At 40.1% G+C, this 16,597-nt stretch overlaps 1 protein-coding gene across 2 annotated transcripts in view; it reads right to left on the bottom strand.

The window, feature by feature from the left end:
- Window positions 1–16,597, bottom strand: part of DDX42 (DEAD-box helicase 42) — a 35,038-nt gene that overhangs the window by 1,670 nt on the left and 16,771 nt on the right. The window contains exons 4-17 of one of the 2 annotated variants that reach the window (XM_005693992.3): window positions 16,267–16,328; window positions 14,901–14,937; window positions 13,915–14,064; window positions 11,288–11,392; window positions 9,706–9,825; window positions 8,470–8,646; window positions 7,820–7,948; window positions 6,833–6,932; window positions 6,189–6,236; window positions 5,578–5,675; window positions 3,929–4,205; window positions 2,948–3,174; window positions 1,513–1,623; window positions 368–469 (exon numbers count right to left, since the gene is read on the bottom strand). In XM_005693992.3, coding sequence (XP_005694049.1) covers window positions 368–469; window positions 1,513–1,623; window positions 2,948–3,174; window positions 3,929–4,205; window positions 5,578–5,675; window positions 6,189–6,236; window positions 6,833–6,932; window positions 7,820–7,948; window positions 8,470–8,646; window positions 9,706–9,825; window positions 11,288–11,392; window positions 13,915–14,064; window positions 14,901–14,937; window positions 16,267–16,328 — 1,743 coding nt within the window. Of the gene's footprint in view, window positions 1–367; window positions 470–1,512; window positions 1,624–2,947; window positions 3,175–3,928; window positions 4,206–5,577; window positions 5,676–6,188; window positions 6,237–6,832; window positions 6,933–7,819; window positions 7,949–8,469; window positions 8,647–9,705; window positions 9,826–11,287; window positions 11,393–13,914; window positions 14,065–14,900; window positions 14,938–16,266; window positions 16,329–16,597 lie in introns of those variants that run through there. The other variant, XM_018065345.1, reaches the window with a different exon arrangement.

The following is a 16,597-nucleotide window of genomic DNA, read 5'->3' as shown; positions in this document are numbered from 1 at the left end:
ATGTAATGGCCCAGCTAGCTAACTGGAGGTACAGAAGAGACACAGAAGCAAACTTGTCTCAGCTGAAAAACAGCAATCACTCAACCAGATTACAAGAGCCTTGGCACCTTGATGTTTGTTAGAGCAGGGAGGGAACACTGAAACTGTTTTAGGTTGAGGGCCCTGAGCATGCCTGAAGGAGATGACCAGCAACAGGGGTTTGTCCAGCCTCTACACCTGCAGCTCTAGGTAAGCTGCAGTTAAGCCGATATTCAGAACTGAAAATGGCGGAAGGCCCTCGGGAAATCCAGCATCTAGTCTACAAGGCCAGCTGCCATCTCGGGAAGACCAGTGCCCCTCACCCCTGCCCGAGTGCTTGATTTCACACCTGGAAAGCTGCTTTCATCGCCGTCAGCCGGTCTCCCATGGCTCCCGTGGAGGGCTTGTAGGCCTCATAATTGCTCATTACATTGTTGTTACTTCCTCGGTCCTAAAAAATAAACACAACCATGAGAAAGGAAGAGTGAGCAGGGAAGCCTACTGCCACAGAAGGGCCTCAATATGCTGGAAACTCAAGAGGGAGCTGAAATGGGTGTGGGATTTTTTTTATGCCTTTCAACCCATTAAGTCTATTTCTGAGAACCCACCCTAACAGTAAGAAATGAGGTCAGATTATGCCCAAAGCTGATCACCTGTTATTATTTATAGGCATAAACATTACATTTATGTAACTGTGTAAAAATTATGTTAAAGCTGAAAAGGCCACAAGGCAGCGCAGCACATACTTAACTGCTCAGGCTCTACATCCAAACCCTGAAGAGTCTGAACCTCAGCTTCGATGCTTCCCAGTGTAACCTTGGGTGCCTCAGTGTGTCAGCTGTATTTACTCTGAGTGACTGTGAAGCCTGAGTTAACGTGTGGCTGCTTTAACTGGCCGGGCACATACTAAGCGCTCGGTATCACCACTATCACCTGCATGATCCACAGCAGCAGCGTCACTGTGACACGGGGACAGACTCCTTCACCAAGATACCGAGCTAACTACAGTGATCCAGACACATAGACTGACAGCTTTCTTCCTTGGTTTGTGAGAAAAGCTAGCTCTCGTATCTGAACCAATTTCCCAGAGAGTGTAGCATTGTTTGTGCGTTTAGTTCCAAGATACAGCTGAATTACAGAGGAACCGTCTGGCTTGAGGCCAATGCTGGAGGGCGTGTAGAAAGACCGCTAGGCCCCACCTCCAGAGTCTGATTCACCAGGTCTAGGGTGGGCCATGAGACTGCATTTGTTGCAGGTCCAGGGACCACACTTTGAGAACCAATGCTAATCTACACTGATTTCCTGAGCACACTTAGTCAAGGACACACAGTTACTTCTTTAATATAAAGTCACATTAAGAACCAGCACTGTACAGACTCAAGTCAGCAGATGACAGCGTTTTGAACTCACTGAGACTCAGGTAAATAAGAAGAGTCCTAACGTCATGAAAGATGCAGGACCAGCCTGAAGGACATTGCTCTAGTCTCCACTCACCGAGCTCTCAGAGCCAAGGCCAGGCCGCTCCCGGTAGCCCAGGCCTCCTCCACCAATGTTCAGCTTTTTCCCCTTCCCTCCTTTGAAGCGGGACTTCCGAAACCAGGCATTCTGCAGCAAACACAATTCAAGGTTAAGTCATGGGAGGAAGAGGCACCCAGAGAAAGAGAACAAAGTCAAAGAGGAAACTAAACGGGAGGGAGAATCTTTAGCCAATGTATCTACAGCAAAGGAGGAACTGTTCACAGGAACCACAGATTAACTTCTTTTTGGTAGCTTAATCCATCAGATTTGTCAGGAGCCTTTAGCTAAGGCTTCCTTTCACTGCTCCTTTCTTCCTTCAGAGCTTCCAGGAAAGGCAATGATTACAATACACTTCAACTGTAGAGCAATTCCTCTGGCCATTTCTAACTTCCTCATGGAAAATGAATTTATTTTCTATTTCTCAGACAATCTATACATAAAATCTCTGGGGGAGCTTAAGAGCTTTATCTGACTATCACAAGTTACAGTCAAAAGTACTTGAAAGGTGGCAAGGTGCTGATCAGAGAAGCTGATCAATCTGAGGGCACAGGAAGCCTGAAGCACAATGAGATGTAGGAAAACGCCAAGAACAAATATATCTGGTTCAGAAACTTAGTTTAGGATTGGCTCCCCAGGAGAGAAAAAGGTGGCAAGGTGCTGATCAGAGAAGCTGATCAGTCTGACAGCACAGGAAGCCTGAAACACAATGAGATCTAGGAAAACGCCAAAGACAACATAGGTCTGGTTCAAAACCTTAGTTCAGGACTGGCTCTCCAAGAGAGGGAAGGAAACACCACTCTTCCCTCCCCTGAAATGCTGGTCCTTTACTCCCAGGGCAGGAAGCATGGGCAGTAGGACCACAGTTCAGCTGCATTACGGGTGAACAGCTCTGTAGGCTGACCTATGAATATGAAAAACACGGAAGTCTCTACTATCAGAACATGTATCCCAAATACACTGGCAATTTGGGAACTGTGTATATCAAGATGACTCAAGATTTAATTCAGCAGAATGCCTCACTTAGTTTTGGATCAATAACCAGTGTAGTCAAAGGTCTGAGAAGTAGTGAAATGCTTTTTTAAAAAAGACATCATACATTTTTAGCCCCCAACAGAAAAAACTGGGGTAAAGGGCAGTGAGAGGAATAGTAACTTTGACAGTAAAATTGCTCACAAGTGTGATATGCAGCAAGAAGGAAGAAATCCAAGGGACAGATTTCAGCACAAGAAAGGAATAGGTTTTCAACATGTATGCTGCTGAGAGAAGGAGAAGGCAAATCAGATGAGCTTTAATGCCCCACAGTACCAATGTGTACCTTGTAAGTGCTGCCTGCCCAATGCTATTGTCATGTTTCTGTTCCCTGCCTCTGGCATAGTGAAGCTTTTTCACTGAAGTATGTCCAGTCACTCACCTGCATAGCCAGGTCTAGGAGCTCCTTGGAAACATGCTGATTGGCTCCTTCCAAGTTCCGAACAAGGTCACCTGCAAAATTGCTGTCCTTGGGTGTCAGCAAGGTATATGCCACGCCCTTCTCACCCGCTCGTCCTGTGCGGCCAATCCTATGAGTATGGGTGTCAATATCTCGTGCCACATCATAGTTAATGACAGTCTTAATTGAAGGGATGTCCAGACCACGGGCTGAAATAAAATAAAAATTCTTTTATTCTTTATCAGAAGTCAAAACACCAAAGTCACCCAAAATGCTTACCTAAGAAGCCACATTCCTCTTATCTAAGCAAAGCACATGGTTTGATGTGCTGAGATATAGGTATGAGAGCCACCCTTCTAAAAGGAACGCTACTATTATAGATTCTACAACGGTAGGTAAACTTAGTATGGAGGGACATCTATCTTCTACTACCAGTAACCTGCCGTGGCCTCTCTCTTGACCAGAAACAAACTGGAAAAAAAAAAATTTACAACCAACATCAAACGTGTCTTGAGGCTGAGAAGTGATCACCGTTCTGGGAGAAAATACCAAGTTTTTAAGTGTAGCTATTAAAACTCATCAGAACAAACTCAAAAATCACATTTCAAAATTTTTTTCTGATCTCGAGTGAAATATGTCAAACGACATAACCAAACTAAGACATCTACTACATTCAGGGACACAGCCTACGATGTATCTGTTACGATGTAACAGTTTCATCCTCAAGTGTCTTCCAAATGCAGGGATTCTTTTTTTTCAGAGAGGAATATTAAGTGGGAAGTGGTACTCAAGAGTTCCAGACTATGATCACTATGCTCTGAACTGCTGCTTCAAGGGGTGTGGACAGCCAGGCCAGCAGAGTGCCTTCAATTGGCCTCTTCAGATATTACAGGTCTACATAGCCAGACAGAGCAACCCATACAGCACAGGAACCAAGGGTTACTGGGGAAATGCACACCCTACCTGCAACGTCTGTGGCCACTAGGACGGGGATGTCCTTTTTCTTAAAGTCTGAAATAACCTTGTTTCTTTCACTCTGATCCATGTCACCATGGAGCAGGCCAAGATTATGACCCTCCTGCTTAAGGTTATTGGCCAGCTCTTCAGCATTGGCTTTCTTAGTAACAAACAGGAGGACACTCCCTGAAGAGGTAAACTCCACTAGACGCCGGGTGAGCCAGTTCCATTTACTAGGTCCAGAATGGAGGATCTCCACAATCTGAGTCACATCTTCATTTGCCTGAAAAGAAATGAAAAAGATGATGGCAACATTTGTGCCACAGGGCACCTGAGTAAGAACCCGACACCACACTTTCCACCCGCGTCTAGAAGAACCATGAACAATCCCCGTATCCTTGGGCTTTCCTTCAGCAAGTTAAGTGCAACTCAAATTTTACATCCCGTCGCAAATCACAGTGCTCCCCACCTCCCCTGATGTGTGTGTGCGCGTGCGTGCTCAGTGGTGTCTGACTCTTTGCGACCCCATGGACTGTGGTCCACCAGGCTCCTCTGTCCTTGGGATTTCCCAGGCAAGAATACTGCAGTGGGTTGTCATTTCCTTCTCCAAGGGATCTTCCCAATCCTGGATTGAACCCGGGTCTCCTGCATTAGCAGGCGCATTTCTTTACCACTGTGCCACCTGGGAAGCCCTCTACTCACATGTGTACATATACCTAAATAATCTCTAAGCCCCAATGCTCTGCAATACTTTTCTACATATCTATTCAGACTATTCTCAATAGAGTAAGAGCTCCTAGTACAATTCATACCCGCACTCAGCAATCAAAGTGGACAATGTTTAAAAGCTAACTGCACAGAACTTTTGGAGAAGGCAATGGCAACCCACTCCAGTACTCCTGCGTGGCAAATCCCATGGATGGAGGAGCCTGGTAGGCTACAGTCCATGGGGTCGCTAAGAGTCAGACACGACTGAGTGACTTCACTTTCATGTGTTGGAGAAGGAAATGGCAACCCAGTCCAGTATTCTTGCCTGGAGAATCTCAAGGACGGGAGCCTGGTGGGCTGCCATCTATGGGGTCGCACAGAGTCGGACACGACTGATGTGACTTAGCAGAAGCAGCACAGAACTTTACTAGCATACTAAGCATATAAAGGAATTCTCAAGGTTGCCTTATTTGATTTCCTAATCACAATTCAGAGAAATTTTCCACATAGGGCATATATATAGGTGAGGAAAACAAAACATAATTCAACAGGCCTTTCAAATCTCCCAGCTCCACACAGTGAAGGCCACCTCCCACAATCACTGAAGATGACCAGCATCTTTCAGACAAGACTTGCTCTTTTCTTCCCCAAAATAAATTTAAAAAAAAAAAAACCTTTTATTGTGGAAAATATTTTAACATTCAAAATAAATAAAATGAACAAAATCAACTCCCATGTAACCATCACCAGACTTCAACAATTATTAACATTTTGCCAAACATATTTCACCTATTGCCCCCAACCCTTGTGCTTTTAAAGCAAATTTGAAACACGGTGCCTCATCTGTAAGTGTGTAACGTTTTTTCTCTCAATAGTGAGAAAAGAAATCCATGTTACCAGTGTGAAAAATAACCCCCTGGGACTCCATCTGCCCTACTCAGGCTTACCTCTCCAATATCTCCCTGTACCACACGAATGGGGTCAATCAGGATGTCTCTGGCTAGCTTTTCGATCTTTTTCCGAAAAGTTGCACTGAATAAGAGAGCTAAAAGGTAAACCATGTTAAAGAAACAGTTATCACTTCTTTTCTGAATACCCACCAAGCTCCCTACTGACATTCACTGCTCAGGTTTTGAAAAATGAAAGCCCACTGAAGTTTAAAAATTAATTCGCTAAGGAAAACAAAATTACCATTATTTTCATTTTACACATTTTCAGTTAAGGCAGATGTTGCTGTCATTATGGTTCAGAAAAAGGCTCTTGACTTCAAATCAGCGGATCTGCACTGTGTATTGCCTCTAGCCAGAGATAAGACGTTATGAACTGAGGCACGTCATTTAATTCTCAGTCTTGGTACTATCATCTATAAAAATGAGTGAGTTCTATCTGGTGATCTCTAAGGTCCTGTCTAGCTCAGACAGACTGTCATTATCTTCCCCTTTATGGTTCCTCACCAGTACAAACATGATTATTTTTACTGCCATAACTGAGAGTTACAAAATAAATAGGTGTTTATTCTGAGCACAAATGTGGCTCAAGGAAACTGCTTCATACGTACTCTGTCTGTCAGGACGGACATGACTTGCTATGGATCGCACCTGGTACTCTGGAAGAAGCAGAAGAGTAAAATCAGTATTATAACTCTGCATGACAGTTTGGGATACCTGGAAAATCATTTATTAACAGCAAAAATCTTTCTACAAAGACATTACAAGAATTAAGGAAGTTCTGGAACTCCCAGACCTGTCACTCAGTGTGAAACTCAGAAACACTTAGTCCAACACCTAGCTGGGTTAGGCTCAGTGGTGTTCCACTCAACAAAGGCAGTTACTCAGAATTTTCACACAACTGGTTAAGTCAAGGAGGACAGGAAAGCAAAGGCCTGGAAGGATATGACACCTACCTCCCGAATAACACAGACCTTGACCTCCACAATCAGAGGCAGATGAATAAAAATAAAGCCTAGAATATTCTCCCTATATTCACAGGTACTTTCAAACGTCCTCAACCCAGTTAAGCCTAACATACTTTTTCTGAAAGAACTCCTAAAAATAGCTAATGTCTTAGCTCTATCTCTACAGTCCAACCCTACCCAGGAGTATTTTTAGCTTCTCACACAGAGAAAAAATTAAGTCTAGAAAGACATGGAAAAAACTAGTGTCCTTAAGACAGAGACAGGAGAATCTGGTACTCAAAGCATACCAAATCCCATGTCAAACATTCGATCTGCTTCATCAAACACAAGGTAGGAGACTCTCTGAAGGTTGGTAGCTTTCTTCTTCACATGATCAATCAGTCGACCCTAAGAGAGCCAGAAAATGAACAGTAAGTCAAGTCATCCCAGTTATCTGCCGGACACTGGTTCCAGCCTCATCCCCTATGAGGAAGCTCAAGTCCCTTAAACAAAATGAAGCAGTATTTGCACATACAACCTATGCACACCCTCCTGTATATTTTAAATCATCTCTACATTACTTATAACACACAGTGTAAATGCTACATAAACAGTTGCCAACATATGGAAAAGTTTGCTTTCTTGACTTTTTTTCCCCTTGAGTATTTTCAATCCTTGGCTGGTGGATCCCACAGGGAAACCTGCCAATGTTGAGGGCTGTTTAATTAAATGTATTTACAAGAACTTTCTAGAGTTCTGCTCCTGGCAAAAATAACACTCCAGTTTCAGACTGCAATATACACTAGTCTGACAGCCTTGAATCTTATGCATTGCTGTGCCCCAAAGAACAGAAAATCTGAAAACTCACTGGCTTCCTCCTTTACATTAATTGTGATTAAAACTGTAGAAAGACTGTGAAAACTATTTTTTGTGAGGCTTTCTGAAATGACCAAAGTTAAAGCCTTACTGATGGGTCTTAATGTTTAAACTATAATCTTCAAGGCAGTTTTGACCATATTCTGAACTCAGGCTCTCCATAAGCATGGATCTATTTTCCAGGACAGTGTTAAGAAAAACTGTTTGATGCAGACAGAAATTTGTAGCATACAGAGAATCTTACTAGACTGCTATTTTAGTCCAGCAACCAAAATTAAACCAAAGCCACAAGCTATCACTGCCTCGGAATATTCTCAACCCTGCTTCACCACATTTCAGGGGAAATGCCTTCCAACAACTGACATTTTTTTCTATACCGAGAGAGGCTGATAAGCTATTTAAACCTAAGACATACTTACTGGTGTACAGACAACAATCTCTGCCCCTTCCTGAAGGGCCTTGGCCTGTTCCCACATGCTCCCTCCTCCATACACAGCCACTGATCGAAGATTGTATGCTTTCCCAAACCGCTTACATTCTGCATGGATCTACAAAGGTAACATGATGGCATATGAACAAATACCTCTGTGACACTAACCTGTCACAGTCCAAAAGAGGAGTTATGAAAAACACACAAAATGTGATGTCAATAGCAAATCAAAAGGTAGAAAATACAAGCACAATTTTATTCATAAAGAAAATAAACAGGGTACCATTATCACATCTTAAAAGACTATCTAAAATCTTGTTGTGACTATTCTTTTTCACTTCTCTTCCTGACCCTGTTATTGCCTTTCACCGCACAAAAGGCAAATCAATTGGTTCCCAAATCAATTGGTTATACAGAAAATACATAACGTCCAATATTTTCTGGAAGTTTCCTGAGAGCACAACAATGTGAATCTACTTAATGTCACTGAACTGTACACTTAGAAATGGTTAAAATACTAAATTTTGTGTATTTCATACAATTATTAAAAAAAACACAAAGTTTCCTGGTGATTCTACCCAGCTGATTAGTCCTCATTAGTTGATATATGGAAGGGGGCACTCTACACAAAGCACATACCTGCTGGCAGAGCTCCCTAGTGGGGCACACAATCACTGCAATCGGTCCATCACCTGGTTCCAATTCTTTCTGGTCCATGATATGAATCAACATGGGCCAGATAAAGGCAGCAGTTTTCCCACTGCCTGTTTTGGCAATACCAATCATGTCTCTACCACTTAATGCCACAGGTACACCCTAGAGGAAAAAGAGAAGTAGTATCCAAACTTTTCATTTTAAAGATGAACTGAAGGCAGACTAATAATGACATTTATTTCCAATGGGACAAAAATGTCCTAGGCTATGCACACTGGTTATGGAATAACAAGAAATACCTGGGGGCGGGGGGGAGAATGAAACATCTGGATTCCCATAAACTTCATTTGTAGGAAACATTATCATTGCTAAAATTAAAAAAAAAAAAAATTTGTCCCCCCTCACCATGAAGGTATAGAATGTCTCATCCACATACTGAACTGTGTGGAAAAGAATAAAATCCATTTATAAATGGGAAACAGAAGCTATTACTTTCAGTTATAAATGAGAAGTTTCAGGCCATGGACAAAGGAATCCTCTTAATTGACAGTGCTATATTTCTCCACACACAAACTTTTGTTTAGTTTAGGCTTAATGAACAGTTTTCTTCAAATCATATTTTCAAGACATTTATCAGAAACAGAAGAACACTTCTTAGTCCTTTAGCAACTTTTAAAAATAGGTAAGAAGTAGATTTATTAATACAGCACACTAGTGAAAGATACAAGTGGCCAGATAACAGGGCTCTGACCCGAGGACAGAGCGGGCTACATTTTTATAATTGAAGAAAAGTGACAAAGGGGAGAAGAACACCTCACGTCCTAGGTCTCACTCAGTTGAGTTCCTAAGACAAGTCACCAAATGAGGGCCCCTGGCTTTCACACAGGGAAGAATTCAAAAGCAAGCCATAGTGAAGTGAAAGCAGTTTATTTAGAGAGGTTCACATTCCATGGACAGAATGTGGTCCATCTCAGGTGACAGCAGTCAGTAACTTAAAGAGTGGTAAAATATTCACTTCTGCTTTTTTTTTTAATTTTTTAAAGGTTTCAAAAGTTCTATCCATGTCAATACAGTTCTGTATTAAAGTGTTTTGTTGCTTTGTCAGTTAAAAAAAAAAAAGATCACAATGTCATTCTGCTTCATTTTTCTTTCATTGTATTTACTTCAGTTCAGTTCAGTCAGTCAGTCATGTCCAACTCTTTGTGACCCATATTTACTTACCTGGCACTGTATTGGAGTAGGCTGTGTGTACTCAGATTTCCGAATCTGGTGCATAAGTTGTTCATCAAACCCAAAATGAGCAAAACTACTTCCTGGTCTAGGAGGTGCAGCACCAGAAACCTAGAGATAAAGATGACTTGCAGGAATGACTTATACTTCAAAATAAATAGCACTTGAAGGTCAACAATATTTACCTGTAGCTCTCCAGTGTTTAGTTGGAATATGAAGAAGTGAAAACCTAAGTCTATACCTAATAGCTTACAATGTGTGAAAAGGTAAAATTCAAATAATAACGGACCTAAATCTGGCATTAAAAAAAACTCCAAAATAAATATTTCTGAGATAATGGTCATGTTATTTTAAATGATTACGGGCCTTGAAATCTCTTCAATCACAGTTAATTTTCTGTCTTAATTTTCTGTCATGTTCAAAAAACTGGAAAAAGTCAATATATTTTTTCCATGTGTATAACTATTAACTAAGTGGTAGAAAAAATAAAATTTACTCTAGAAATAGAGTGCAAATGAGCTCCAAATTCAGACACACCTATAACCCACTGGTTATAAAGATATTATCTACTGTCTCCAATCTCAGTCATGCCTGAAGACAGTGCTCTGCTTAGCGCAGATGCAGACACTGCCACGTTTGAGTGTCTGAACGGTACCCAGGTGAGGAAAGGGCTTCCACCTCCATGCTGACTCCAACAGTACCAAGCTTTCAATGCTTCTGGGGTAATGCTGCTATTTCCAATCAGCGTTTCACTTCAGTTTTCTTTAAGGGGTACTTCTTAGAAAACAGACAAGCATGTACACACACACACACAAAACCACTCAACCACCTAACCCTCAGGAAACAAGTTCAAACATCACGTAGCAACTGGTATGGCCAGAAAGTTGTCCACACCAGAGCAGGCATCATTTTACTACCCATATGTTTCACTTCGTATCTAGTAGCACCTTAAACAAATGTGGCCAACGTACAACCCAAAGCTTTTTAGTGGACAGTTTAAAACTATTATTCTGATATTAGTGCATGCATATTTTGTAAAGTTGTTAATTTCTTCATCTAATTAAAAAATCGTGTCGTATATAATGTGAAAAGCAAGTGCATCTTAATCTTGAAATATTTTAAGACTTCCCATATTGTTCACATCAGTTAATTTTGTCTCCTCTTTCTAAAGATGGGGACCACTTGCCTTTAGCCCGCCCAAAACAGTTCTTAATTAGCACATTGCTCTCATGGCTATCAGAAACACTTACTGATTGGTTTTAAGGTCATATGACCTATTGTTCCAACACAACACACAGTTAGAAAAAAAACTACACAAAGTTGACTGAACACATACATATAGCAACTCATGTGTATATATCAAATAAAAAAAAATCCTATCCTAAAACAGCTGTAAAACTAAAACAGTAAAATCAAGACATAAGAGTCCACGGGGTCTAATTATTACTCTATCAAAGACAGTTGAGGGACTGTTGGAGAAGAAATTCAAGATTATTTCAGTATGGATAAGCAACACTACTAACCCTGGACTAATTAACATTAATATGAACCTCTGCCTTACTAGCTGACTTACCCGAAGGTTGAGCTTATGCCGGAGATCTATTAGCTGCTGTGGGGTGAGGTTGGTTATCTCTTCATGTTCATTGTAAAAATTTTTCTCAAATGGTGGATAGTCAATCTGCAGGTCCAATTATTCAAAGTTAGTCTAGAATTCAAGATTCAATCCTGTAAGTTTGATTTTAATGCAAAATCACCTTTCACAAATACAAGTAAAGCCATAACCAGCTAGAGAGAAAAAAGGAATTCACTTATTCATGACACAAATCCTGAAAGTACAACCAGAACTTTTTCCCATTCCTGTTTGAACAGCCTTGATGCAGACTAAGGAATCTCTAATGCCAAAGGACTCAGATATTCTACCCTGTAACATTAAAATATGCTTTGTGGTAAGCTGTTCACCTAGATCTAGGCCTCTGATAATATTTCTAAGGAGTTCCATTCTTTTTAAAAACATGGAAATGTTTATGTTAACTTTAAAAAAAAGTACTGTCAAGCATTTCCAATTCCAAAGAGGGAAGAAGTCATTTCTACTACTCCCCTCATAGCTTACTGTACTAAGAAAACAAAACACGAGCATATTACCACATATGAATCTGGCCAAATGATTCTCTTTCTGACACGATATGTCTACAGTAAATGTTTTTTTTTTTTTTTTTTAAAGGAGAACTTAAGCCTTTGATAGGTGGTCAAAATTTTCATAATTCTAGATACAGCTTAAAATTAATTATCGTTCTATGGTACTATCAACAAAGAGAAAGAAAGAACTAAGTTTTCCTTTAGAGTTATTAACAGGACCCTTTATTAAGCTCCCCACAATGCTGTACCAAGCCCTTTTCTTCAGTTCTCTTATCAAAACAGAAGGTCCATGAGGGTAACAATTTTTGTCTTTATTTACAAAAATGTACAAATATCGAAGTTTTTTTACACACACAATTTTTTTTTCCCCAAATAAGAGGAAAAAAAAGAAGAATGTGAAGAAAGGGTATTCTTTCTTCATTTCTGGACTCTTCTGGCAGACTTCTCATTACATTAGGACAACTATGGGATATACCCCAGGCAGGATAAAGTTTGAGTACTCTGTCAAGTATCTCAAATATTTTATTAAACAACTATTTCAAATACTTGTGTTTTTTTCCTTATTATATTTTCACTCTTTATCATGGATGCAGCTTCCCAGATAGATTTCATTATGTAGCTTCATTTGCCACATGTAAAATGCCAACTCCTTAAGTGGTAACAGCTGCACAAAAGGAAAATTTAAAAAACTGAATATAACCCACACTCTAGTCTAGACCAGTAGCTCTCAAACTTTTTGGTCTCAGGTACCCTTTACACTTAACAGAAATACAATGAGATTTCATTTAAAACATGGTTATTATCTAGTGTTATTTACTGTATTAAAAATAAGAAAAATTTTAAATTTATAATTCATGTTAAAATAACAAACCCCATGACACTTTAACATATATGCTTTAATAAAGATAACTTTTATTTTATAACACTGCTTCACATTTTTCCAAATCTTATTATTTCCTACTGCATTCAAATGATTGCAACGTATTATTCTGATTAAAGCCAAGGAAGGAAAATTCTAATTTCCGCCTGAAAACTCAAGTTTCTATCGCTGACAAGAGACACTCTTGTTTCCCTTGATGTGTCATTCATTTTCTCAAGTGAAAATGGTGTTCCATGAAAAAAAGCAGCTAGCTCAGTTCACAACTTGAACACCTAAGTGCCTTTCCTTGAGACAACTGTCTTATCTTGGCTTGCAATAAAAATGTTTACCTGCCCTTTCCCATTTTGTCACACGGAATATAAGAGTAATGTAAGAGTCAAGATTAAGTAACTGTCATTGTTTCATCAAGGACATTCTTAAGTGAAGCTGGCTTTTATTTTCGGCCCTGTGATAGTCACGCAGGGAAGAATGCAGTGACTACTGGACAAATGGCGCCGCTGTCCCGATTCAGGCTAACCTACCAGCACTGCTTCCAGTCGTTAGTGCAAACGCTGACGCAGTGGAGAAGACAGATGATCTTAGCATCACCAGGGAAATTCTTCTCACTCTGTAGACTCCGTGAAAAGATCCTTCTAGGTGTCCTTGGACCACACTTTGAAAACCACTGCTCTAGATCTAGAATCACCAGGGTATGCAAGCTCTAGTCTGATATTTAACCTGGATGAAATACTGATTTTTTCCCCCAAGTGAGTACAATGATATCCTCATTTCCTTTTCCTGATTTAAGAACAGCCTTTCATCTGCCCCAGATCTGGGAGAAATGGTAAAGATTTACAGCAATTAAAAAGCAAATGCAGGCCCAGGGACCCACAGTGAAAGGAAGATGGTAAGTGATGGTATGGAAAACAAGTACAATTGCTTGAAAAAAATTCTTCACCTAAAACTGAATGTGAGCAAGAGACTCAGCTGTGCCTTGAACAGTACAGGCTACAAAGTCTCAGCCATTCAGCCACCTTCTGACTCAATCACTTGGCAAATACGACAAAATCCCAGAAATATTCTCATGACACAATAAGGAGTACGAATCAGAGGAGTACTCTGCTATGGGGAAAACCTAAATATTAAAGCTGAGGAAAACTGCATCAGCTTGAAAGAAAAGTCAAATTCAGCAAGAAATACTGTACCTCTGAATGATCAATGGGAGGAAGAGGATCAATTATTTTTTTGGAAGGTGCAATTGGATTTCCATCACTATCATATTCCAAATTATCTTCCTCCTCCTCTTGAACCACACCAGCAGTTGGATTCTCTGCCATGTACCGAAAATAAGCTTCCTGCAGGAAAGCACAAGATCACAATCATACCCAAGTATAACAGAACATTTTTGCTCCTGTAATTAGTGTGCACAGCGTACCAGATGACTGCACAGTTTACATACCTACCCAGTAAGACAAGACTCTTACTAGCAATGATTCCTTTAACAATAGCAGTATTCAGAGGGACAATCAGAGGAAATGAGTTACTACCATAAAGTGATTCAGCTTGCTTAACAGAAGACTTATAAAACTGTCAGTTCCACAGCCTTCCTGGGGTGGAGTGTCTACTACCTACCCTGCTGAGAGCTGTGGAACACATGCTGTGGCTTTACCAATCCAAGTTTGGAAGCTGACACTGATTAGAAGGGTCACCAACCTAGAAAGGGCTCACTCTGGGTCCCTTCTCTCCATCCCACAACTGAATGGGGAAAAAAAATACTAAAGGACTGTCATTTAATGAATGTTCCATCTTGAAACACAAGAATCACAAACAGAACCCTTAGAAACAGGTCAAGGTTAGGTGTTACTAGAGGTTGTCTATAGATCCCACCCTATTCTACTTCTTGATTTATCAGAATAAACATTAATTTTGGATTAAAAAAAATCAGGCTGAGTAAAGCTCATCTTTGTTTTTGATATCGTACTTGACCAAAATTTCCATCTTCAACATGGGGGAAAGCCACATGAATCTTTATATTACCAACTGGTCACACAGGGAGAAAAGGAGCAAGTCAAATGACATTCCCTGCTGAATGTCAGGAATGGCCATTTCAGTCAAGACAAGCTCTAGCTTGTCCCCAGGACAGACTTTGTGGGGTGAGAGTAAAAGATAGAAATACTGCATAGGAACTCACTTGGTCATCTTCCTCTTCAATGTCATCTCGAATACCCCTGGAAAAACAAGCGGAGAAACAAACTTCCCTGCAAATGTTCCACATACCCAGCTCCATACTTATAGCACATTAGTGTTGAATTCCATACAGGACAGGAACTTTCAACACTAACAATAACAAAGTAGCAGTAAGCACACTGGAAGCCATCCATCCACCATGTGTGTCTGATTTCACACTATAAGCTGCAGTTTGCATTTCTTTTGAATGGGATGATGTGGTACCCCTAGAAACATCAAATATATCAATACTAACAAGAATATAGGGAGGAAAAACTTGTGAAGAGAGATACCCAAGGGCCCTAGCCTTGTATATCCCACACAACAAACACACTGCAGTTGTGAAAAGGATTTTGTATTAAAAAACAGAAACAAGAAGAACACCTGCATTTGGTATACACTAAAGATGGTCACAACTGCCTTAATGTGCCCCAGAGTTTTTAGCTCTGAGTAACTGCATTCAGCCAAAATCCTCAGGGACAGAGAGAAAAACTACATCAACTCTTTTTAAAATCTGGGACTAAAAACAGTTCATGTGGAGAAGTGGACCTTCACCACTTGCATCTCTCAGGAACTATGAAAAGTATAGTTGCTTGATTCCCACAACCATTGCTTTTTAATCAGACTTTCTGCCTACTCTAGAGCACTTGCTATTCCTAGGGCAAGCGACACCACCAGTGGAGGGGAGCTGGAAGGGAGCGCAACACACAATAAGCACCCAAGAGAGGGCAGACCCTCCGTCTGGCACAGGAGCCTTGGGAGGGGCTGAGCACTGATTGCCAAGCAGAGGGGAAAGTCCAACCTGCCTGCCTGCGCTTGGTAGCAAAAGCCTTAAGAAAAGCATATTCAGCAAGGGAAAGAGGAGAATTCTCTTTCCTAGAAAATAAAGTATTTCAAGCTCTGACTAGTTGCTAAAGCATGTCACTCTCAAATCAGGTTTTATTATTTATTAATAATATACATAGTTTTTGTATATAATTACTGTTACATCTTAAAAATCAATCACATATGCATAAGCCTATTTTATATTAGTTATGGGGACAAAACTCAGAAAAATGAACTCAAACTAGTAATGATGCTTTCTTGCTTCCCTGTGTAATTCGCTCTTGTGGTTACTAAAAACTATTTACAGTTGAATACCAAAGAGAATGCTTTTTAATTACTGTAAATGCAGTCATCTCTATTACCTACAGAAATATTATTTAAGGTAATAACTTTAAGTCAGGACATTTGTGTAGTTTAATTTTTCTTTATAAACTTTGGGGGAACAGGCTTTGCAATAATGTAGCAATTTTCATGTAACCTTTCTGAAGGAGAAGAAAACAACTTACTTTACGTTTTTTCTTTCCTTGTCCTTTTCTTCAAGCCTCTTCATGTCTCTAGCCGCCTGATCCTAATGAAACAAAAGGCCGTATGCAATCACCAACTAAAAACACTGAAAGGAAAATTTCTTTATAAAGAATTTTTAGATTCAAACAAGTACCATCACAGTTTTAGCTATGCATTTTGACAACTGCACTTTGATGCAATCAAATTGTTTTTTGACAACTATTTTTTAGAGAGAAATACCCATGTTCTAAAAACTTGACTATATATGCAGATTTCACAGTTTTTATCTGCAAATATACCATGTGTAGAAAAATTAGCAAAAATGCTAGATTG

The sequence above is a fragment of the Capra hircus genome, chromosome 19 (assembly GCF_001704415.2).
Source record: "Capra hircus breed San Clemente chromosome 19, ASM170441v1, whole genome shotgun sequence".
Classification (NCBI taxonomy): Eukaryota; Metazoa; Chordata; class Mammalia; order Artiodactyla; family Bovidae; genus Capra; species Capra hircus.
This window is presented reverse-complemented; position numbering and strand designations above follow the sequence as displayed.